This window comes from Rana temporaria, chromosome 3 (genome assembly GCF_905171775.1).
Source record: "Rana temporaria chromosome 3, aRanTem1.1, whole genome shotgun sequence".
NCBI classification, from domain to species: Eukaryota; Metazoa; Chordata; class Amphibia; order Anura; family Ranidae; genus Rana; species Rana temporaria.
In genome coordinates this window covers 200,471,362-200,496,136 of record NC_053491.1, presented here as the reverse complement: position 1 = coordinate 200,496,136, position 24,775 = coordinate 200,471,362, and the positions used below count along the sequence as shown (strand labels likewise).

Sequence of the window (24,775 nt, the reverse complement as noted above, 5' to 3'; positions counted from 1 at the left end):
ACTTTCCTACGCTGGCGTATCTTGGGCGCATATTTACACTCGCCGCAAGGGGCGCTCCCATTGATTTAGGCGTCGAATATGCAAATGACTGAGATACGCCGATTCACGAACGTACTTGCGCAAGTTGCAGTAATATACGCCGTTTACGTAAGGCGTACGTCCAGCGTAAAGTTATTCCACATATAGGAGGCGCATCCCATGCAAAGGTATGGACCACGGAACAGCCGTCGTATTTTACGTTGTTTACGTAGTACTACGTGAATAGGGCTGGGCGTAGGTCACGTTAAGTGATTCGACGTATCTTAGGCATTCGTTCCGACGTGATTCTGAGCATGCGCACTGGGAAGCGTCCACGGGACGGCGCATGCGCCGTTCGTTTGGCCCATCATTTGCATGGGGTCACGGTTCATTTAAATGTATCACGCCCACTTCCACCTACTTTGAATGAGGCCGGCTTACGCCTAGGAATTTACGTTTCGCCGGCGCAACGTTGGGAGCAAGTGCTTTGTGAATACTGTGCTTGCCGCTCTGTGTTACGTCGGCGTAGCGCATACGAGATGCGCTACACCGGCTTAAAGATGCGCTCAGGTATGTGAATCCCAGCCTATGTATCTGGCACAAAGCCACCAGTAGTAAGTCCTGTACGTTGCAAGAGCATCCATGCATCGACTTTCCAGCAAATTCTTCAGGGACTTTCAGTGGTAATAATGCTATGGCCGATTACTATGCATCATGGTTAGTACTACAAAGCTCAACTCCAGGCAACCTAAAAAAAAAATGTTTTAATCTTGCAGCGCTGGTGCATGTCTAGGGGACCTAGAGTAGCATTCCAGTCATAACCTAACTATATCCAAGTCTACTCCTACCCCTTATTCTAACTAGCCTGCAAAGAGGAAAAAAGTCTATACTTGCCTCCAGTCCAGTCACAATATTGGTTTCCAGCACTGGCTTCAGTGTTAAAGAGAATAGATGCTGTAAACTTCTACTTCATTTATTCGACACTTATGGACTTTGGATTGTTATTCTGAGTTTTATTTTACTTTTTTTCCTTTATTTTGGACTGTTTTTTTATATACACACATATATAAGCTTGCTGGCTATATACCAGCATCATATTTGTCTAAGTTTTGCACTGCACTAATTTCACTTATTATTGTATCTCCCTGGATTTTTGCGATTATTCCGTAGTGTTCAGCTGGCATTACTAGTGATCCGAACCCTGTGGGTCTTTTTCACCTAACTCATTTTTTAATTTTGATCTATATATTTGCGCTGATTGCACCTTTGTTTTGTATAGATGCTGTAAACGACCTGGCTTTTGCACAAAAAGCACGCTCAAGTAATGAGTTGATGCATAAATGTTCTAATCAACTAAAAAGTATAAATAATGTTCAACACAGGTCACCACATTTTTATAGTCAAGAGTGGTTTATTTTAAAACCAGACAGTATGGTGCAATGTCCAACCTTAAAAAAAAAAAAAAAAAAAAAAAAAACCAACCCACAAAATGAATATTGTCACAGCATACAGATTTTTGTATCCATTGTATTTATTGTTACAGCAGAGAATACACACTTGTTAAATAGTCAGGTTTATATTTTATAGATTTATATATAAAAACAATTCTACATTGTAGACATTAAAAGCATTTGCTGCTTTTCTCAGCAGATATCAACACAGCATTTCTCTTTGTGGCTGCATTTTAACAGTTCCTTCAGATCCACAAATTTTAAGAGGACCATTGAGCCTTGACCGCAGATTGGTTTACACAGAGCTACTGAAGGTATTTACAAGGTATATGAATGTCAGGACCTTACTAGGGACAGAATATATTTTAGATCAGCTTTTTACATTGAACAAAAAGTATATATAAAACTACACAGTGCACGTTCAGTGTTGGTAGTCAAACTGACGGAAGCTTCAAGTGGCCTTATTTCAGCCACTGTTTCAGAAAAGATCTGCAATAAGCACTCACCTGCATAGTAAACGTTTTTCAAGTATCACATTGGATCAAGGTATGAAAAGTTCAAAGCTTTTTTTCTTTTTACATAAAAAGCTAAATTTTTGGATTGTGTAGTTAGATGGATTTACAGCATATTCGAAGCAAGAGTTATTCTGGGCTTGAAAAGTGGTGTAATTATATTAAAAGAATACATGGACATCAGAGTTGCACCAATAGAATTTGTCTAAATGTATCTGAGACGCCATTATTTTCAAGTAATTTTAATACCAAGTAACTTTCAAAAATGTTGAACTTGGTAATGATGATGTGTAACAAAAAAATGGTGAAAGTATTAAATTGTTAAATATTATAGGGAATAACATAATGTCAAATTTGGTTTACCACACGGGAAGCCAGAATACCATTTAAGGCACCAACAAAATAAAAAATAAATAAAAGTTATATGACAACAGATCCATAGTTTGCTTAAAGTGAACAGGACAAAATCACTGGGAAAAAAAACAATATATTTACATTAAAATTGTGCCTTATGCTTGTCTCAAGGCTGAAAAGCGTTCAAGTAGGATATCATGAAAATAGCACCTTAAAAACTGTGCTTAGCTTACCAGCCACAAACCATGAAGCTTTACAATTGTTGAGCAAATGCAAGGTGAACGTGAAATGGTATTGTAGGGAGATGCAAAAAAATAGACTATAAATTATAAGAATTAAATTCATTGTGCGAATACAAACCTATTGGGATTATAATGGGTTAAATAATTACTGTTTTCCATTATAAATATAATATACCGCTAGATTTTACCATTTAATTATGAGACCTAGATAAGATTTAGGGGAAAAGAAAAGACAGAAAAATGTAATCCCATCATTTTCCTTCAAGGCCCTCAAAAAGTTGCATTTTCCAACAGAACTGCTATATAATAAATATCACATTTAATAATCTCAAAACAGACTGCTGGACCCAATTTGAAGGTCAAGCTCAAAACACATAAAAGGAAATATACATCAGCTTTGCACTTAAAAAAAAGCAAATCTAAAAAATTATAAAAGCTTTTGAAACATTACACCTTCTAGATTAGCACCAGTTGGCCTGCCAAAAAAAAAAAAAAAAAAAACGGCACGAACAGGTGCCAGGTCATACCTGCAGCATGCTCTGTCCTGCCCTGGCAAACAAAGACATGGCAATCAGGCAAAGCTCCTGCAATTCCTGATGTCCAAGCTTGCATGCGCAGTACTGCCGCCTGCACATTCCTATTGGTTAGTAAGACAGCATGTCATAGTGATGGGGCAATAGGAACTTGTATGAGACCATAGTAAGTAGGCAGACTTACACTACCAGGATGTGTCAGAGCTTACCCGGTCAGAACAGCCATTTGTTTTTTTTTGGGGGGGGGGGGGTATGTGCAGGAACACCATCTGGTCACATTTAACACCGCAGTACTTTCATTTCATAGCGTAACTTCAAGTTGCCATTACAGGACAAAGGTTTTGGTGGAATCAAAACAAGCCCAAAATGGGCTGAGACCCCATCAATTACAAGCCCTTGCTCTTTGTAATCCTCAACATGTCTTGACAAACCGATATACAGTTCTTGTGGCACTTAGCAGGCAAGTTTATGAATTTAAAAGTTACCAGGTATGGTAAATTGGACTTTTGATTGGCGACAACCATCTTTGCTATTGGCAACTTAATAGGACCCTTAGGCTTGGTTCACACCTATGCATTTAATGTTTTGCAGAAACGCACTACAGTTCATTCAACATGATTTCCAATAAGACATTTGCATCTTTTGCCTGCCTTTACACCATCATGAACTTAGGTTTAGGAGCGTATGGGACCATTTGGCAATTCTTCCAGAAGTGTATTTGTCAAGTTCCTCCACGTCTTTATGGTCCTTGCTTTGTGCACTGGTCCAAATCATTTGGTTGGGGGGGGGGGGGGGATTATGGTGTAGGGTTGATTAGGGGCTGGGCATCTTCATTCCAGTGAAGGGAAATCTTAGGGTTTCAGTACACCAAACTATTGGCCAAATTTCATACTTCCAACTTAGTGGGAAAAGTTTGGGGATGACCCTTTCCTGTTCCAACATGACTGCTCACCAGTGCACAAAGAAAGAAAGCAAATGCTCGATGGAGCCTACACACGGTTGGTATATCCGACCAAAAGCTCACATCAAACATTTGTTGTTGGAAATTGCGACCGTGTGTACGCGCCATTAGGGTGGAGACAGGTCTTCTCGTCCACATCAGTGGCTGACATCACAAATGCGCTGGAAGAATGGTCAAACATTTCCATAGATACACTCCTAAACCTTGTGGACGGCCTTCCCAGAAGAGTTGAATTTGTTTGTTATAGGTGGTCATTGGGTGGGTTAACTCAACATTGAACCCTATGGACTAAGACTGGGATGCCATTTAAAGTTCATGTGTGTAGGCAGGTGTCCCAATACTTTTGGTAATCTAGTGTATATGCATAAAATCATACCTGTTAGGGGGGGGGAAAAATAAGTGCCATTAGCAACCATTTTATAAGTGTGCGATTAGAATATTTGATTTGTACGCAAAATATTCTGGGAGCTAAACTACATTTTTGGTGAAAATTACACAGCGTGAAAACATTAGTTCCGTGTGCAAGGAGACCTACAAAGAATGGTATACATAAGAATAAAAGACATATTCCAGTTCTACATCACAGGTGAGACTAACATAATCTTGATCCCCAGAAGTAAAACTTGATCCCACAATTTGTAATCTTTACAGCAATTGACAGAATTCAGCAGACTTTGGCACGTTGTGGAACTTTGGCCATGTTAAAACAAACTTTTTACAAGTACAAATGTATTAGTGATTTAAAAAACACTCAAGGTACCCATACACCTGACCATATACACATCTGGGCTAAATTGACTACAAAGCAAGTATCCGGCACAGCATAATCCTCCAAATTTTTACCTTATTGTAAGAGCATTAAAAGCAATCTGCCAACTAATTTCTGCCCCAAAGGGCCTTAATCACAGCTTGTGCACACCATACGTGCATGAAAATTGATGGGAAAAATCACGCACATCCCACTTGCAGAGACATCAGTTTGCGTGCGCATTGACCTCAAGTTTTCACGCACCTCAGTTATGTGCCCTATTCACAGCAAGGTTGATGTCATGTCAGTTTTTTAGTCCCGTGCAGAAAACTGCATACATGTTGCAGATTCCTGCCGATATTTTGGTGTGAACAGGGCACAGAGAACAATAGTTTTTTGTGCCCTTGCAGGAAAAAAACAAACAAAAAAAAAAACGAACGTCTCTGCACCATTGTGTGAACGAGGCTTGATGTTTTTTTCCCCACAGAAATGCATTGAGGATTGCTTTTAATGTGGTTATGATAAAGGAAACTTTCAAAGCATTAGGCCCCTTTCAGACGGACGGATAGAATGGCGCTTTTAGCTGCGGATTTTCTATTTTTCTACCGCAGCTAAAAGCACACAATGTTTTCCTATGGCCCCATTCACACACAGCGTTTGCGTGCGGTTACGTTACATGCGGTTTGGTGCGAATAGAAAAAATAGAATTTAATGCGTCCAGGTGCGATGTAGCGCAGCTATATGCACATAACCGCAGGTAAATCGCAGTCTTTTTTGTCAACTGAGGATAGCAGTGTTTAAAAAAAAAAAAAAACAAGGGACCCAAACAAAAAAAAATAAAAAAGGGTTGCTATGGAAATGAATACCGCAGCTAAACGCACGTAAACGCATGTAATCGCAATGTGCAAATGCAGCTAATCGCAGTGCCTGGAGCATTGAATTTCACAAAACATTTGTAGTGCTTTTAACTGCGGCAAAACAGCCGTCCGTCTGAAAGGGGCCTAATACTGGGATGCATACTTGCTTTGCTTACACAGTATTTTGCCTACAATGGAGGATCTTTTTTGTGCACTCCAATGGATGGAAGGTCCACTTAAAATAAAAGTGCACTGTATACATTTCTTCTTTGGAGCTAACGAGCTGACGAGTCCTAGCATTCCTTACAGCAGACAAATTTTATTCAAAATGACCAAAAAAATAAATATAATTATTTCGATCCTGTCAGTTTGATAATGGTCATCCAGGGGAACTGGTTTGTTCCCATAAACCAGACAACTCTGTGCAGGTTAGGCAAAAAAAAACAAAAAAAACAACAACACACACTGCTTGTGCATCAGCTGAACACAACTTCACTAAATCTATACAGCACACCAACCCAAGCACATTGTCAACAATTAAAATATATCTGGTGAATACACAAGTCCAATCTTAAGATATGCAACAATGTATGCTTGGGGGTGCAGAGTGAAAAAAAATAAAAAAAACTTGCAGGTATTAGATAACGTTACTCTAGTATACTGGGGTACCTCAAGCAAAAGATGGTGCTTAAAAGTACTAGGGTGTATGCATTTAAAAAAAAAAAAAAAAGTAATCTGAAATCATGGAAATTGGATTCATACATCAATTTCAATAAGGGGGAGTGGTAAAAAAACAAAACAAAAAAAAACCAAAAAAAAAAAAAAACCCCCCTCACACACATACTGTATTAAATTAGGTTAATTTCATAAGTCCTAAACAGTCTTATGACAACCATTTAAGAATGGAACACAATGTGATGTCCTTACATTCAGCATGGAGCAGACAACGGATTCAAAACATATTTGACTTGATTTGGAAGTTGCTTGCAGAAATGCATTTCCCATGCTGCAGGCATGATTGTAAAAAATGCTTCTATATGTGATAACGGTACTCTGTGATATATTCCTTTAGTCTCATTGGCAATGGCAGTTCCTGGACCTTCCTCGTGCATCTGTTGACAGCCAGTCTACAGAGATGCTGTAAAGATGGGGTAGATGTATAAAGTGGCTTCACTAGCCAAAGATGTACTGTCCGGTTGGGAAGAGTCTCGGTCTCCATTTTCTTGTTTTTTGACAACAGAACATAATACTCAATAAGATGAACAACGCTATTGAATTGTTTTAATCTTGAGCGTACGCAAACCACAGAGTCCAACCTGAATTTCCCCTCTCGATACTCAATGCGCAGGTTTGTTGGTCCTGCAGAGGTCTTTACAGAGATGGTCAAGAGGTAGTCTGTGTGTGAGCTGTCCCTAACTAGGAAAGTGCCCTCTGGAGCATCTTGCAGTTTTTCCTTGGCTTCGTTGACGGTCATGTGTCCCCAATACCAACCTGTCAGAAAACAAAAAGGAGATTTTTTTTAGTTCAACATAGTACTATATGTTACATTTTGTGTACTACTTGCTGTGAAAGGGACTAGGAGAAGATGCCCACATCCCTGGTTAACCAATTTGCAACAAAAAACAAAAAAAACACACACAAAAAAGAACAAAAAACACACACACACACACACACACACACACACACACACACACAAAACCCCTCTAGTAGGCCATAGACCCCAAGGAAATAGAATTGATAATTTAAAAAAAAGGTTCAAAATTTGTCAGGAAATATAAAAAAAAAAGTTTAGTGCAGAATTAAAGTGATTGTAAAAAGGTAAAAAAATGTTTTCCCTAAATAGCTTCCTTTACCTTAGTGCAGTCCTCCTTCACTTACCTCATCCTTCCATTTTGCTTTTAAATGTCCTTATTTCTTCTGAGAAATCCTCACTTCCTGTTCTTCTGTCTGTAACTCCACACAGTAATGCAAGGCTTTCTCCCTGGTTCGGAGTGTCGCGCTTGCCCCCTCCCCCCTTGAGGGGGCGAGCAGGACGCCCACTAACACACAGCTTCTTTATCTGCAACGTAGAGAGAGTCCTGACTCTCCTGCTCGCCCCCCTCAAGGGAGGGGGCGAGCACGACACTTCACACCAGGGAGAAAGCCTTGCATTACTGTGTGGAGTTACAGGCAGAAGAAGAACAGGAAGTGAGGATTTCTCAGAAGAAATAAGGACATTTAAAAGCAAAATGGAGGTGGAAACATTAAGCTTTGGGGATGTTTTTCTGCTAAGGAGACAGGACTACTTCACATAAAAAAAAAAAAAAAAAAAAGGTATGATGGATGGAGCCACGTGCCGTCACATCTTGGTTAAGAACCTCCTTCCCTCAGCCAGAGCGTTGGATGGGTATTCTGGCATGACAATGACCCAATACACATGGCCAGGAAAACAAATGAGTGGCTCGAGAAGCACATTAAAAGGTCTTGGAGTGGCCTAGCCAGTTTACAGACCTTAATCCTATAGAAAATATGTGGAGGGAGATGAAGGTTCGAGTTACCTTAATGACTTGGAGAGGATCTGCCAAGAAGGGTTTTGCCACCAAATACCAAGTCATGTTTTGTGAAGGGGTCAAATATTTATTCCACTTATTAAAATGCAAATCAATTTGGAATTTTAAATGCATTTTTCTGGATATTCTGTCTCACTTAAAATAAAACCTACCATTAAAATCTGATTTGTCAGTGGAAAAAACATACAAAATCAGCAGGGGGATCAAATATTTTCTCTTACTGTATGTAAACTTAGGCGGGCCATACATTATACATTTTCCGGTTTTGGTAAATCTAAACACTTTCAAATTGTATGCAATCAGGCAGGCCCTTGCACTACATAGTTAAGGTACACCTAAAAAGGAAATTTAATAAGAAAATTGTACAATATATGGCCATTCTAAGACCATTAAGAGCCGGTTCACACAGAGGCGACTCAGCCGCCTGACAAGTCGCGCTCCGCTCTGTTCAATGGAACCGTTCTAATAGGAGTGACTCAAGTCGCTCCAACTTAAAAAAAAGGTTCTTGTACGACTTTGGGGGTGACACGGGGCGACTTGCATTGACTTAAATACAAAAGTCGTTTGGCAAGTCGCCTTTGAAGTCGTCTTGAGCTCGCCTTGCTGAGTCGCCCCCAAAGTCGTGCCGCCCCTGTGTGAACCGGGTATAAGGCTATGTGAAGGAAAGTGCAGTTTGTATACATATGCCAAGTTTGTTTGGGAGAGTGTAATTTACCTACCCTGAGGCTATGTGCAGGAGAACTGAACTCAGCATATGAAAAACTAAGGGCTCATGGACACTGGATGTTTTTACAGCTGCTGCAAGACCAATGCTGAAAAACGCTATTGGCAAAAAGCCTTGAAACACACACTGCAAAGCTAGTGGCGTTTTTAAAACGTTATTACAACGTCCAGTTTGCATGAGGCCCAAGAAGCAGCAGAAGAGCGTGGAGCGGGAGTCTGCAGTTAAGTAATAAAAAAATTGCCTATAGAATATTACCAACCAGTCACATTTATCAATATTAACCACTTAAGACCAATATGCAGGTTAAGGACCTTGCCCCTTTTTGCAATTCGGCACTGCGTCGCTTTAACTGACAATTGCGCGGTCGTGCGACGTTGCTCCCAAACAAAATTGGCGTCCTTTTTTTCCACACAAATAGAGCTTTCTTTTGGTGGCATTTGATCACCTCTGCGGTTTTTATTTTTTGCACTATAAACAAAAATAGAGCGACGATTTTGAAAAAAAAAATCAATATTTTTTACTTTTTGCTATAATAAATATCCCCAAAAAAAGGTATAAAAAAAACTTTTTTTTTCCCTCAGTTTAGGCGGATACGTATTCTTCTACCTATTTTTGGTTAAAAAAAAACACAATAAGCGTTTAACGATTGGTTTTGTGCAAAATTTATAGCGTTTACAAAATAGGGGATAGTTTTATGGCATTTTTATTTTTATTTTTTTACTACTAATGGCGGCGATCAGCGATTTTTTTCGTGACTGCGACATTATGGCGGACACTTCGGACAATTTTGACACATTTTTGGGACCATTGTCATTTTTACAGCAAAAAGTGCTATAAAAATGCATTGATTACTGTGAAAATGCCAATTATATATCAGACAGGAGGCTCATATCTTATGCATTAATCTTCCTTTATTAATGCTCACAGCAGAATGTATTTCTACAAAACTTCAATGTAAAAAAACCTTTCAAAATAACTACCACCCCCAGCAGTCCATACAGTCTCTAACCACGCCCCTACGGGGACCTCCATAAAAGGGACTGTCTGCGGTGGTTCTTCCTCTTTCTTTCTGCTCACAGATAAGATAAGTATTGATTTCATATAATTACTTTTTCTAATGCAGTCAGTGCAGGGTTTTCCCTGCCATTTCTTCTGACTGCTATTTCTCTAATTGTATATATATATATACTACTCTGGATTATCCTTATTTAGGATCTTCTTCTGTATATATTGAATTGTTTTTATATAATGTTTCATTCACTGTCTTTTACTGGTAATGTACCTTACATATGTTTTTTCCCCTATCGTGATTGCGCTATTCCTCTCTGCTAATCGGGGGACTCTCTCCCCCTTCTTTTCACTCATTACTATTTCCTTACTCTGATCGCCCTGCGCCATACCGCCGCCATTCTGAGGGAGGATCCTTCTTCTTCCTCCTCTCAGCACGCGGGGGCGGAGCTACGTTCTCGTTCATCCGACCAATCAGCGCCCTGCGGGGAAGTCTCGCGAGACTTCGTTTCCCGGGCGCTGGTGATCTCAGGCTCCTCTCCCCTCCGTCTCCAGTCTGGCGCCGACGGAAGGGAGGACAGGACGGAGCCTTTAGTGAGAGCCCTGCTAGGTATTTCTCTTTTTTTTAAATAACCTTGCAGACCCAATCGTTGCTGGATTGCAATAACCCCTGCAGTGCCACCCGTCCTAGACTGCAAGATCTGTGCAGTTTCAGACACTAATCTGCTATATTCACCCGGAAGCAGTAGCCCTCATAGATCCCTGTTTAAAATTACATGCTGACACAAAATATAGTGCAGCAATACCCTCATAGATTCTCTCTTGTTAAATAAATACTGACATACAAGACATAGTGCAGCGCACTATATACAGTATAATCATGTCAGAGATTAACCCAATGATCCCCATTGGAGATGTAAACCCCACAGGCACCTCTCATACACTGAGTGCCTCTCAATTGCAGGACATCATACACATGTCCATCCAGGCTGCATTGGCATCCACCACCCCATCCGCTTGGACGCTACAACCCAATAACAGTACTACAGTACCATCCCAACAGGATGAACCTCCCTCAAAAAAGGGAAAATCCTCACATAAGAGGAAGCACACTTTGGTGGTGCATGACTCCCCGGCAGGGGAAGTAAACAATTTGCATCAGGTAGCCCCCACCACGGTCTACCAACCTCAGCATCAGTCCGAAACTTCTCGACCCCTGGACCCCAGGGAGACTCAAAAGGGGTATAGAGCCTCTAGGAGGGCTAAGCCGGACTCATACGTTGATTCCTCGGAGGACGATTCAGCCGATCCCTCTCAGGGATCGGACGTATCAGACGCCGAATCATACATAGAGGATGCTGGGGCCACGGCGCTTGACACAGCCGCCAATCCTGCCACGCAGGAGCAAGTCCTTCTGGACGCACTTGGGGAACCTTTTTTCCACCCGGACGCAATCACCCATCCGCGTTCGGGGGAATGGACCCCACTGCCACATGTGGCAGAATACGTGGAATTATGGGCCAGAAAGTCTTTAGATAGGACCGCCCGCAACAAATTGAGGGCTGAATGCCCTAGACCCTCCATACCCAAAAAAGTGGTAGCCACCCCGGAGGTGGACCCGGTCCTAACCAAATATCTCCTTAAAACGGGCAAGTTTCAGAAAAAGGGTATTGAACGATCATTTCGCTCAATACAAGACCGCGTCCTGGACCTCATGGGTCCTCTTACTAAGATACTCAATTTGTCCGAACAAGCTGTGGCTTCGGGACAACCTGTTGACCTCCCACAACTAAGGGGTTGGGCACAAAGAGCCCTATGCCTAGCCGGCACTGCCAACACGGCATGCTCCGTGGAGCGGCGCAGATCCATCCTCATGCGCCTTGACCCCCAGCTTTCACATCTGGCGGAATCCGAACCCGGCCCATCGGCTGAGGGCATGCTTTTTGGTGACATGGTCATCAAAGACATTAATAAATTTGTAGGCTTATTCACCAGCCTAGACAAGGCACAGAACTCCTTAAGAAGGACAGGAACCAATAAGGTTTTCAACAGGGCCGGCAGAAGTAGAGGCCGTTCTGCCGGCCGTGCCAACTACTATAGGCCACAGGGTAGAACACCGGCTCAGTACCACTACCAGGCTCCATCCTACGCCCCACCGGTGGCTCAACCGGCGCCCTTTTTTCCTCCCAGAGGCAGACCTTGGCGCGGACGTGGAGGACGCGGTTATCCTCGATCCAGACCTCCTACTGGTAAGCATACCTCACACCATACTCGATCACATTCCTGTGGGGGGTCGTCTGAGATTTTTTACCCACGCCTGGTCTGCGATTACGGCAGACGCGTGGATCCTAAACTCAGTAAGGGGGTTCGTGATAGACATACTTGTCCCACCCCCTCTCAACATCATCCCCCCTCCCATTCGGTTCGCAAAACGAAACACCCTTCTCATAGACAAGGAGATATTGGACCTGATTTCCAAACAGGCTATTATAGAAGTACATCCTTCTTCCCAAGGGTTCATGAGCAATCTCTTCCTAGTACACAAAAAAGGAGGAGGATACCGACCTGTGATCAACCTCAGGGGCCTAAACCAGTACATTCAATATCGGCATTTCAAGATGGAAGGAATTCACTTCCTTCGGGACCTACTCCATCCTGGAGACTGGCTCGTAAAGATAGATCTAAAGGACGCATACCTTACAGTCCCCATTCACCCAGAATCCCAATATCTTTTCCGCTTCCCATGGAAGGGCAAGATATGGCAATTTACTTGCCTCCCGTTCGGACTGTCGTCCGCCCCATGGTGTTTCACCAAGATCATGAAACCTGTGGTGGCAGCTCTGAGGAGCAGGGGAGTACGTCTAATCATCTATCTAGACGACATACTCATTATGGCCTATTCCAAGAACCAGGCCCTTCTCCACATGTCCTGGGCTATATCCCTTCTACAAGGACTGGGCTTTGTAATCAATCACGACAAATCGATCCTAATCCCATCCCAACAGATGGAATTTTTAGGATTTACAGTGGACACGGTCCTATCCACCCTCAGTCTACCCAAGACCAAACTCACTCTAATCCGCAAAGAAATTCGGTCAGCGCTACGCAGAGGATACCTTTCCCTCCGTACGCTAGCACGCCTAGTAGGCCTACTGGCGGCGTCTATCCAAGCCATATTTCCGGCCCCATTACATTACAGAGCCCTTCAGAGACTCAAAATTATGCACCCGAGACAAGGCCTCAGGTATTCAGACGAGATCCCCCTCTGCCAAGAAACCACCGAGGAGTTACGTTGGTGGCTTCACCACGCCGTCGAGTGGAACGGCAGAACCATCTTCAATCCCAGTCCAGATATTGTCATAGAGTCGGACGCCAGTCGCCTGGGCTGGGGCGCCCGGTGCGGCGCACACTCCACAGGGGGAACGTGGTCCTCTTCGGAGACTTCTCTCCATATAAATGCGCTAGAGCTGTTGGCAGCCCTGTTCGCGGTCAAGAGTTTCATGCCTTATACTCCCACGTGCTGCATCCTTTTTCGCATGGACAATGTGGCGGCGGTGCAATACGTCAACCGCCTGGGAGGCACCAAATCCAGAACCTTAGCCTATATTGCAAAGGACTTCTGGCACTTTTGTCTAACCCACGACATCACTCCTATAGCGGAGTACATCCCGGGAATTTACAACTCGGTAGCCGACTGGAACTCCCGATATCTGCGCGATTCCAGCGACTGGAGACTAGATCGCTCGATATTTCTTCTCTTGCAAAAGCTCTGGGGACCGCTATCCTTCGATCTCTTTGCGTCACGACTCAACCACCAACTGCCTCGCTTCTTCAGCTGGAGGCCGGATCCGGAGGCTTATGCAGTGGATGCTCATGCAGTGGATGCTCTCCGCCAACCTTGGCCGGAGGGAACACACTACGCTTTCCCTCCCTTCCAACTAATCCCCAGACTCCTCCTTCGGATATCCAACCTGGGAGCGAACGTGGTGCTGATTACACCATGGTGGCCGACCCAACCTTGGTTCCCAATCCTACTGGAAATGTCCATAGATCTCCCCAGACTGATTCCACAGTTTCCCCACCTTCTCACCGGTCCGAACGGGGAACCCCATCCCCTAATTCTGGAGGACAACCTTCCACTCCTCGCGTGGTTAGTCTCCGGGTCCCAATCCCTCATAGAGTCCTTTCAGACTCAGCTCAGAATCTCCTCGCCATGGCCTGGGCCCCCGGGACTAGATCGGCATATCGATCGGCCTGGAAACGATGGGTACGTTGGTGTGATCAACGACAGGTTGATCCCGTACAGGCACCTATATCACTAGTAGTCAATTACCTAGCAGATTCATTCGACTCCGGTAGTTCATACAGCTCGATTAACATCTATCGGTCAGCAATTTCGGCCTATCACCATCCCGTAGACTCCCTGCCTGTGGGCAGACATCCACTAGTGTGTCGTCTGCTGCGGGGTGCAAAATTCCAACGTCCCCCTAGGCCTAGATACCAAGCGACCTGGGATGTGTCCAAGGTGCTTGATATGTTCGCCAGTTGGGGGGACAACTCGGATCTATCATTGAAACTCCTGTCCATAAAACTTACGGTCCTTCTTTGCCTGATTTCTGTCAAACGGGTATCCGATGTTAGAGCTCTAGATATCTCCAGACGCCAATTCTCACCACAAGGGGTTCTATTCTCCATAGTGCGTAGAACGAAAACCGGCATTACCTCTGTATTTTACCCCTCATTCCCGGATCACCCACTCCTCTGTGTCGTTCGTTGCCTACGGGCATATGAACTACGAACATCTGATCTACGAACTGCAATTTCTTCCCAACTTCTTGTGTCATATGTTAGACCTCATTCACCGGTCTCGTCTACCTCTCTAGCACGCTGGGTGAGAACCGCCATGGAAATGGCGGGCATTGACGTTACCATGTTCGGTGCACACTCCACCAGGAGTGCTATGGCTACCAAAGTGCTCGTCTCAGGAGGCTCGCTCTCCGATCTCTTGAGAGCAGCGGATTGGTCTTCAGAATCCACGTTTCGTCAATTCTATTTCAGACCTCAGGATCATATCTCATTGTCAGTCATCTCTTAAGACTAATATAAGCTGTGTGTTGTTGTATTATATACTGTTTACAGTTAGCTTTGAACTTGCATAAGATATGAGCCTCCTGTCTGATATATAATTTGAGATTTTCCTAGCTTGTGACGGAAAATATTGATTATATGAAGACAGGAGGCGAGTATCTTCCCTCCCTACCCTCCCTATTATGGCTGTTTTTTCTTCTTCACAGGCTACTGAAGCTCCGCGTACGTCCTTTCGGCGGACTCTTCAGTTTGAAGGATGAGGGACTCCCATCTTTGTACTGATGCACAGTTTCTATTTTGAGATCCCCTGTTGGGATTCGTCGTTCCTGGAACCCCGTTGGGTTACGGTCAGTGGTTAGCTGCTCCCTGGGAGCTGTTGGACGTCGACCGGCTGGTCTGGACTCCGAAGTTACACCGCTGTCCTACGTTGATACTGTTTTTTCCTCTAGACATCATCACATAAAGAAAGAGGAAGAACCACCGCAGACAGTCCCTTTTATGGAGGTCCCCGTAGGGGCGTGGTTAGAGACTGTATGGACTGCTGGGGGTGGTAGTTATTTTGAAAAGTTTTTTTACATTGAAGTTTTGTAGAAATACATTCTGCTGTGAGCATTAATAAAGGAAGATTAATGCATAAGATACTCGCCTCCTGTCTTCATATAATCAATATTTTCCGTCACAAGCTAGGAAAATCTCAAATTGCAGTTTAGGAGTTAACCATTAGGGGGCGCTGTAGAGGTTAAGTGTGACCTCATGTGTTTCTAACTGTAGGGGGGCGGGGCTGGACGTGTGACGTCATTGATAGTCTTTCCCTATATCAGGGAACAGACGATCAATGACACTGCCACTGTGAAGAACGGGGAAGGTGTGTTTACACACACCTCTCCCCGATCTTCAGCTCCTGTGACTGATCGCAGGACACAGGCGGCGATTGGGTCCTCGGAGCTTTGGACCGACGTATATGTGCAGGAGGCAGTCCTTAAGTGGTTAAATCTGCAACTACAGAGAGCTGGTTTCTATAGAAACACTTAAACATTTTTAGATTTCTTATTAAATCAGTTATTGTCAACCTGACACCTTAAAACTGGTCATAACTGGGCACTTTTCCCAGGGGGACGTACTAAACTGCATATTGGGATGATGGGATTATTGGCTGCAATACTGAGAACTCTCACTAGATGTCAGGGTACTTTATACACATATGTATGGTAATAACTGTTTCTCAAAATATGTTATTCTTTCCTGAAGTGCTTGATACAATGTTTCAAGAAGCAGTTGCGAATGTTTAACGGTTCACTTGCTGAGACAGATAGACATATACATACATACATACATACATACATACACACACACACACACACACACACACAACGGGATCATTGTAAATTATACAGAAGTAATTAAATTACATTTGACCTGTTTTTGATGGGAATATGGGTAGAATTATTTCTCATGGGGTTTATGGGAGGATCATCATGTTAACAATGAACATATTTAACCCATTACTGATAATATGCATACAATTATTTTTCTACATGGGGGTTTATGGGTGGAATATTGTAGTTAAACATACATAGGAACATATTAAACACATTTCTCTTAAGAATTTGCATATATTTTTTCTACATGGGGATTACGGGTGGAATATTCTAAACATATGTAGGAACATATTAAACCCATTTCTAATATTAATATGCATATCATTATTTTTCTACACATGGATTATGGATGGATACACTTGACAAAAAATAAATATTTAACCTATGATATTCCACCCATAATGCCCATGTAGAAAAGTTATATGCAAATTCTTCTCAGAAACAGGTTAATGTTCCTTAACCAGTTAACGACCCGCCCATAAACAAAAGACGTCTACAGGGTGGTATGTTAACTCTGGGAGGACGTCTGGTCCCCTGGGGCGCGCACACGGTCCAGAGGACCCGGCACATCACGGATCGCGGTAAATAGCTGCTGATAGCGGCTGTTTACCACGTGATCACTCCCTCCAATGACAGAGCGATCACTTGTAAACAAACCGCCGGTTCCTCCCTCCCCTCTCTGTACCGATTGGTACAGTGTGAGAGGGAGAGAGCGGGTGTCCGCAGCGCTGTGGGCTCGAGCTGTGACAATTGCAGTCACAGATCCAGCCATCCATATTCTGCAATACCCCGGCCAATATTCGGGAAAAAAAATGCGTTAACCACTTCCCGCCCGCCATCATATGACGTCCTTGAATTTGTGCAGGGATATCTGAATGATGCCTGCAGCTACAGGCATCATTCAGATATCAGCTTTTTCAGCCATCGATTCTCTACACCACAAGAATGATCATGGTGGCTGTTCCGCCTCTTGATCATTTACGGGAGGCGAAAGGGAACGTCCCCCCCCCTCCCATGCCCCTACCGACTCACCGCTACGATCAAAGCCAGAATCTTTTTTTATTTTTTATTTCAGGCTTCCCAGCCTATAGTGAGATTTTATTGATCCCATGTCTCACTGTAAAGAGGACCTGTCATGCCATATTCCTATTACAAGGGATGTTTACATTCCTTGTAATAGGAATAAAAAAGTGATCAAAACATTTTTGGGGAAAAACATGTCAAACTAAAATAAAGTAAAATGAACAATTTTTTTTAAAGCACCCCTGTTCCCGTGTGCTTGCATACAGAAGCGAACGCACACGCAAGTCCCGCCCACATATGAAAACAGTGTTCAAACCACACATGTGAGGTATCGCTGCCAACGTTAGAGCGAGAGCAATCATTTTGGTCCTAGACCTCCACTCTAACTAAAAACATGTAACCAGTAAAAATATTTAAAGCGTCACCTATGGGGTTTTTTAACAACTTAAGCCCCGGACCAATATGCTGCCTAAAGACCCAAGGTGTTTTTACAGTTCGGGACTGCGTCGCTTTAACAGACAATTGCGCGGTCGTGCGACGTGACTCCCAAACAAAATTGGCGTCCTTTTTTCCCCACAAATAGAGCTTTCTTTTGGTGGTATTTGATCACCTCTGCGGTTTTTATTTTTTGCGCTATAAACAAAAATAGAGCGACAATTTTGAAAAAAATGCAATATTTTTAACTTTTTGCTATAATAAATATCCCCCAAAAACATATATAAAATTATTTTTTTTCCTCAGTTTAGGCCGATACGTATTCTTCTACCTATTTTTGGGAAAAAAAAAATCGCAATAAGCGTTTATCGATTGGTTTGCGCAAAATTTATAGCGTTTACAAAATAGGGGATAGTTTTATTGCATTTTTATTAATTTTTTTTTTTTTTACTACTAATGGCGGCGATCAGCGATTTTTTTCATGACTGCGACATTATGGCGGACACTTCAGACAATTTTGACACATTTTTGGGACCATTGTCATTTTCACAGCAAAAAATGCATTTAAATTGCATTCTTTATTGTGAAAATGACAGTTGCAGTTTGGGAGTTAACCACAGGTGGCGCTGTAGGATTTAGTGTACACTTAGTGTGTGTTTACAACTGTAGGGGTGTGTGGCTGTAGGAATGACGTCATCGATCGAGTCTCCCCTATAAAGGGGATCACTCGATCGATGCAGCGCCATAGTGAAGCACGGGGAAGCCGTGTTTACATACGGCTCTCCCCGGAGCTGAAGGGGAGCGATCGCGACTATAAACAAATAGCCGCGCCGTCGTCCCGGATCGCTCCCCGAGGGAACCCGACCGCCGCGTGTAGCGCGGGGGGGGGGGTCCCGATCGGACCCCCGACCCACGTCTAGGCAGGCACGTACAGGTACGTTGATGTGCCTGTCCGTGCCATTCTGCCGACGTATATCTACATGAGGCGGTCGGGAAGTGGTTAAGTATGGCGTCATTCCATGAGCGTGTGGAATTTTGAAGGGTGACATGTTAGGCATCTATTTACTCAGCGTAACTTTATCTTTCACATTATGCAAACACATTGGGCTAACTTTACCGGCAAAAAAAAATAAAAAAATAAAATAAAAAGCACAACAGTTTTATTGCCCCCCCCCCCCCCCCAAAAAAAAGCGTTCGAAAAATTGCTGCGCAAATACTGTGCAACGGCTGCCATTGTATTCTCTAGGGTCTTTGCTAAAAAAATTTTTATAAAAAATTATATAATGGTTTTGGAGATCCATGTAATTTTCTAGCAAATTATGATTTTTACATGTAGGAGAGAAATGTCAGAATTGGCTTGGGTGCTCCAGAACGCCTAATGGTGCTCCCTGCATGTTGGACCTCTCTATGTGGCCAGGCTGTGTAAAAGTCTCACACATGTGGTATCACCATACTCGGAAGTAATAGCAGAATGTGTTTTGGGGTGTATTTTGTGGTATGCATATGCTGTGTGTGAGAAATAACCTGCTACTATGACAATTTTGTGAAAAAAATAAATAAAAAATCTTGATTTTGCAAAGAATTATGGGAAAAAATGACAACTTCAAAAAACTCACCATGCCTCTTTCTAAATACCTTGGAAGGTCTTCTTTCCAAAAAGGGGTCATTTGGGGGGTATTTGTACTTTTCTGGCATGTTAGGGTCTCAAAAAAATGAGATAGGCCGTGAATACTTCAGGTGTGATCAATTTTCAGATATTGGCACCATAGCTTGTGGACTCTATAACTTTCACAAAGACCAAATAATATACACCAATTTGTACTTCGTGTTACCAAATATATGTAGCAGTATACATTTTTGGGCCAATTTGTTGTTGGGCAGATTACAAAACACAAATTGCTTTTCTGCACCTTCTCTATTGAAGTATACTGAACTAAAAAAAAAAAAAAAATGGTACCGTTTTGCGTTAAAAAGTCCTTGCCCTTTCCAAATACGCAGCAGCTGAAAAAAAATCATGGATGTGAACGTGTCCCATAGGAAAACATGTAACTGAACTATAGTGCGTTTCTGCAAAAAGCACCAAAAAAACAGAGGTGTGACCCCAGGCCTGAGATGTTTAGTAACATAGGCCCAGATTCACAAAAGAGATACGACGGCGTATCTCCTGATACGCCGTCGTATCTCTGTTTTAGGGTCTTCCTAACTATGCGACTGATTCATAGAATCAGTTACGCATAGTTATCCCTAAGATCCGACAGGTGTAATTAAATTACACTGTCGGATCTTAGGATGCAATACCTCGGCCGCCGCTGGGGGGAGTTCGCGTCGTAAACCAGCGTTGGGTATGCAAATTAGTAGTTACGGCGATCCACGACAGTTTTTCGCGTTCGCTACTAGTCTAGTTTCCCGTCGCAAAGTTAGTCATCGTTTTAGCTGCCCTAACTTTACACAGCACACGTATGTGCTGTATAAAGTATGGCCGTCGTTCCCGCGTCGAAATTTAAAAGTTTTTGGTTCTTGCGTAAGACGTCCGGGAATACGAAAGTACGCTACGCACGTCGCCGTTCGAAAAAATGACGTCACTTCGCGCAAAGCACGGCGGGAATTTCAAAACGGAGCATGCGCAGTAGGTCCGGCGCGAGAACGTGCCCAATTTAAATGGCACACGCCCCTTTGAATTACGCGGGCTTACGGCGTAAGTTTTCATGCTCCGGCGTAAGTTTTCATGCAAGTGCTTTGTGAATCAGGCACTTGCGATGAAAACTTGCGGCGGTGTAACGTATCGACGATACGTTACGCCGCCGCGATTCTACGTGAATCTGGCCCATAATTGGGTTAAAAAAAGTACAAAAAGAGCAAATCGCTACTGTAAGGGGTTAATTTTTTTTACCGTGGGACAGTAAAAGTAATATTTATAGTAGCTATTTGCTTTTTTGTACTATAAAGGGCTAATTTTATTTTTAACCCCATTATGTTACTGGCCGATTAATCGATTATGAAAATTGTAATCAATTAATTTCATAATCGATTAATTGTTTCGGATATATATTTATTACACACACACACACACACATATATACATACACGCACACATACATATACACGCACACTTTTTCTATCTATATATAATCATAATTTTTTTACATGGGGATTATGGGTGGAATATCATAGTTAAGCGTACATAGGAACATATTTAACCCATTTCCGATTCATTTTCTTATCAAGAACCTGTCAAGTATTTTTATTTATTTTTTGTCAAGTGTATCCATGATATGCCATCCATAACCCCGGTGCAGAAAATGATATGCATATTAATATTAGAAATGGGTTTAATATGTTCCTAGATATGTTTAAATAGAATATTCCACCCCTAATCCCCATGTAGAAAAAATATATGCAAATTCTTGAGAAATAGGTTTAATATGTTCCTATGTATGTTTAACTACAATATTCCATCCATAAACCCCATGTAGAAAAATAATTGTATGCATATTATCAGTAATGGGTTAAATATGTTTATTGTCAAGTGTTGTCATGATTATTCCTCCCATAAACCCCATGAGAAATAATAATCCTCCCCATATTCCCATGGAAAACAGGTCAAATGTAATTTTTCCATTACTTCTGTATAATTTACAATGATCCGGTTGTAGATAGAGAATAATTTTGAGAGACGAGTAACTTTTTTTTTTTTTAACTCTTACTTGGTTTGTGAGTTTTGTCTCGCACAAATGGCAGAATTCAAGCTAATGGGGTGTGCAATGCCGCATTTGGACAGAGGTGCGGAGGCGCCAGTGACACTCGGAATGGTTTGGAAATCCTCCGTTCCCAAGATCAGCCGAGCTGTCGAGTATTTCTGAGGCTCTCCAGGGAACCCCCCCACCTCTGGCCACATGCAGTATCGTATGCCAAAAAAGTAAATGCAGAACAAATGCTCTTAGTTTCCATTGACTTCTATGGGGAAACTCGCTTCGATACGCGAGTGCTTTGGATTACAAGCATTCTCCTGGAACGGATTATGCTCGTAATCCAAGGTTCCCATATATTATTTATTATATATCCCCGTGGGCTGAATCCGACCCTCCAGGCCATTTTATCAGGCCCTCGCACCTGTGACAACCTTGTTCCTGCCCCCACCTTGTCTCTCCAATCAGCAGCAGAGGACAGAACCTGCGCTTTTCTGTGAAGATTCGCATTAAGATGGTAAACCATGTCCAAAATGATGAACCTTATCAAAAGCAGCTTTCCTAGCTGTTAGCATCATAGGGATCACAGATTCAGAGATGCTCATAGAAAAGAAAATCTCATAGGGGCTTTTTGCGCAAGCAACTGAATAGCCACAACCTGGATTAGACACATAAAATTGCACAATTAAGCCCATCCAGAGAAGGTTATTTTTAAACCCTTATGAACATTTACTTTAACAAAATGTTCGTGACATCCTATATAATCCTAGGATCAATCTGAAGATACTTTGGGGTTTATTTACTAAACAAATAGTCTGTACAGTTGCTCTAGATCTGAGGAGGGGAGACATGAAAAAAAAGTGTAAAGGGCGCCATCTAGAAAAAAAAATTTAGTCAATTAATAAAAAAAAAAAATTCTGATCACCATATTTGGAGTTGGTCTTTTCATCTATTCAGTTCACGTTCACCCATTTGGACTTATACCCTCGTACTTAGTCTAATTGATATTAGACATACACAATCAGTGTCTTTGTAACATCATTTACCACTTCATCGATTTGGTGTATGAGGAACATATGGACTTACATCTATATTTTTGTTTACACTGATACATTGGTGTGTGATATAGACAATCAGTATCTTCTTATTATCCACTTATTTTTCAGCGCTACATTTTTAGTTTTTTTGTATTTTAATTAATAAAAAAAAAACTTTACATAAATAAATCCAATATATGTGATCAAAAATGTGCACAATTAATCAATATGTACAGTATATAATATCCATAAGTGTGAATATAGACAATTCTCGAATATATGCTCCAACATTGCTCCAAGAATCCAACAATAGTGCTTCACCCGAAGTGACAATAAAATGCGCTTACCAGATTTCCAAAGCCAACAAGTGACCACAAAGCATGCAATGTGAGAACCTCCTCGATTCATAGGTCAATCTCCATCAGAATCCACATCTATTTCTTCCATATGCAATTACAAACAAATATGTAGTAGTATGTAGAAGAAACTCTCTCCAAGATCAAATATCCTCTACTATATTCATCTGTCTCCCTTCACAAGACTGTGGAATTGGCTCCACCGCAAAGAGCCACAGAAGGCAGGTATAGTGCAATATTGCTTTTTTATTTAAAAAAATAAATAAATAATAATAAAAAAGCACTTACATATGTGCAAATACTGACGTTTCTGGATTCTGAGTCATGGGCAAAAGCAAAGGAATTGTCAAAGGACCTGTGGGAACAGGCAGTTGAACTGTATAAAACAGAAAAGGGATATAAAAAAAAAAAAAAAAAAAGATATCCAAGGAGTTGAGTAATGAGACCAAAATTTGTATTTTTGGCTATAACCATAAACGCTACATTTGGAGAGGAGTCAATGCCTATGATGAAAGGTACACCATTCCTACTGTGAAACATGGAGGTTGATCGTTGAGGATGTGTGAGCTACAAAGGCACAGGAAATTTGGTCAAAATTGATGGTAAGATGAAAGTTATCAAAAATATACTGAAGGAACATTTTTATTCATCAGCCAGAAAGCTGCGCATGGGACGAACTTGGACATTCCAACATGACAATAATCCAAAACACACGGCCAAGTCGACCTGTCATTGGCTACAGCAGAATAAAGTGAAGCTTCTAGAGTGGCCATCTCAGTCTCCTGACCTCAATATCATTGAGCCACTCTGGGGAGATCTCAAAACGTGCAGTTCAAGCAAGACAGCCCAAGAATTTACAGGAACTGGAGGCCTTTTACCAAGAGGAATGGGCAGCTTTACCATCTGAGAAGATAAAGAGACTCATCCACAAATACCACAAAAGACTTCAAGCTGTCATTGATGTTAAAAGAGGCAATTAAGGACTGTATGTAAACTTTTGATCAGGGTCATTTGGCTAGTTTCTGATGAGATTACGATTTAAAGAGTAAAAAACACCAGTTGATGGTTAGTGTTTGGCTGAAGCCATTATCAATGAAAGAAAAGTTTGTTTTCATAGTCTCTGAAAAATGGACAATAAATCATAAATTCTGCCAGGATATGTAAACTTATGAGCACACGGTGCAGTCAGTATATTGAAGTGGTTAAGGGAAACCCTATGACAGAATTAAGAAAACAAAAAAAACGGCATGGATGGATGTACATTGCGGGACACTTTACTAAAAGGAGTGGTAAAAAAAAACAAAAAACCTGTCTTGTGGTTTTTATTATGACACTTTTTGGTGGGGGCCAGGATCTGGGCAACCCCCTTGTTAAAAACAGATATAGGCTGTTGCCACATTTTACGTCCTTATAGACCACAAGGGAGATTGCCCAGTATGCAAACCTTATGTGCAAAGTCCAGTTTTGACAAAAAATAAATAAAAAGCAGCTTCAGCCTGCACTTCACTTTTCTACAATTTCCCAAAATGTATAGGTATGTGCTCTGTTATCCAACACAATCAGTCATTAAAGTCTTCAAGAAAGGCCCAAGTTTTGTAATCCGACGCAAATTTAAAGAGACAAGGCATTCAGGTGACGCACAAAATACGTCATGTCTAAATTCAAAAGTTCAAACCAAGTCTTGAAGTGCATTCAGATTGGGAAAAAATTGAACAAGTTTTCGAATTAAAGTAGGACTATAGGCACAACTTCTAATTTTGGAGGGATGGTCATAACCCCTGTTTATTTTTTGCAATCTGTGGCCTACTGGGGAT

The 24,775-nt window shown here is 42.0% G+C and overlaps 1 protein-coding gene across 1 annotated transcript in view; it reads right to left on the bottom strand.

Annotated features, from left to right (window-relative positions):
* Nucleotides 1-5,767: 5,767 nt before the first annotated feature.
* SOCS2 (suppressor of cytokine signaling 2) overlaps nt 5,768-24,775 on the bottom strand; it is a 41,909-nt gene continuing 22,901 nt past the window's right edge. The window contains exon 3 of the mRNA XM_040344127.1: nt 5,768-7,167. Coding sequence (XP_040200061.1) covers nt 6,710-7,167 — 458 coding nt within the window. The 3' untranslated portion in view covers nt 5,768-6,709. The remainder of the gene's footprint in view (nt 7,168-24,775) is intronic.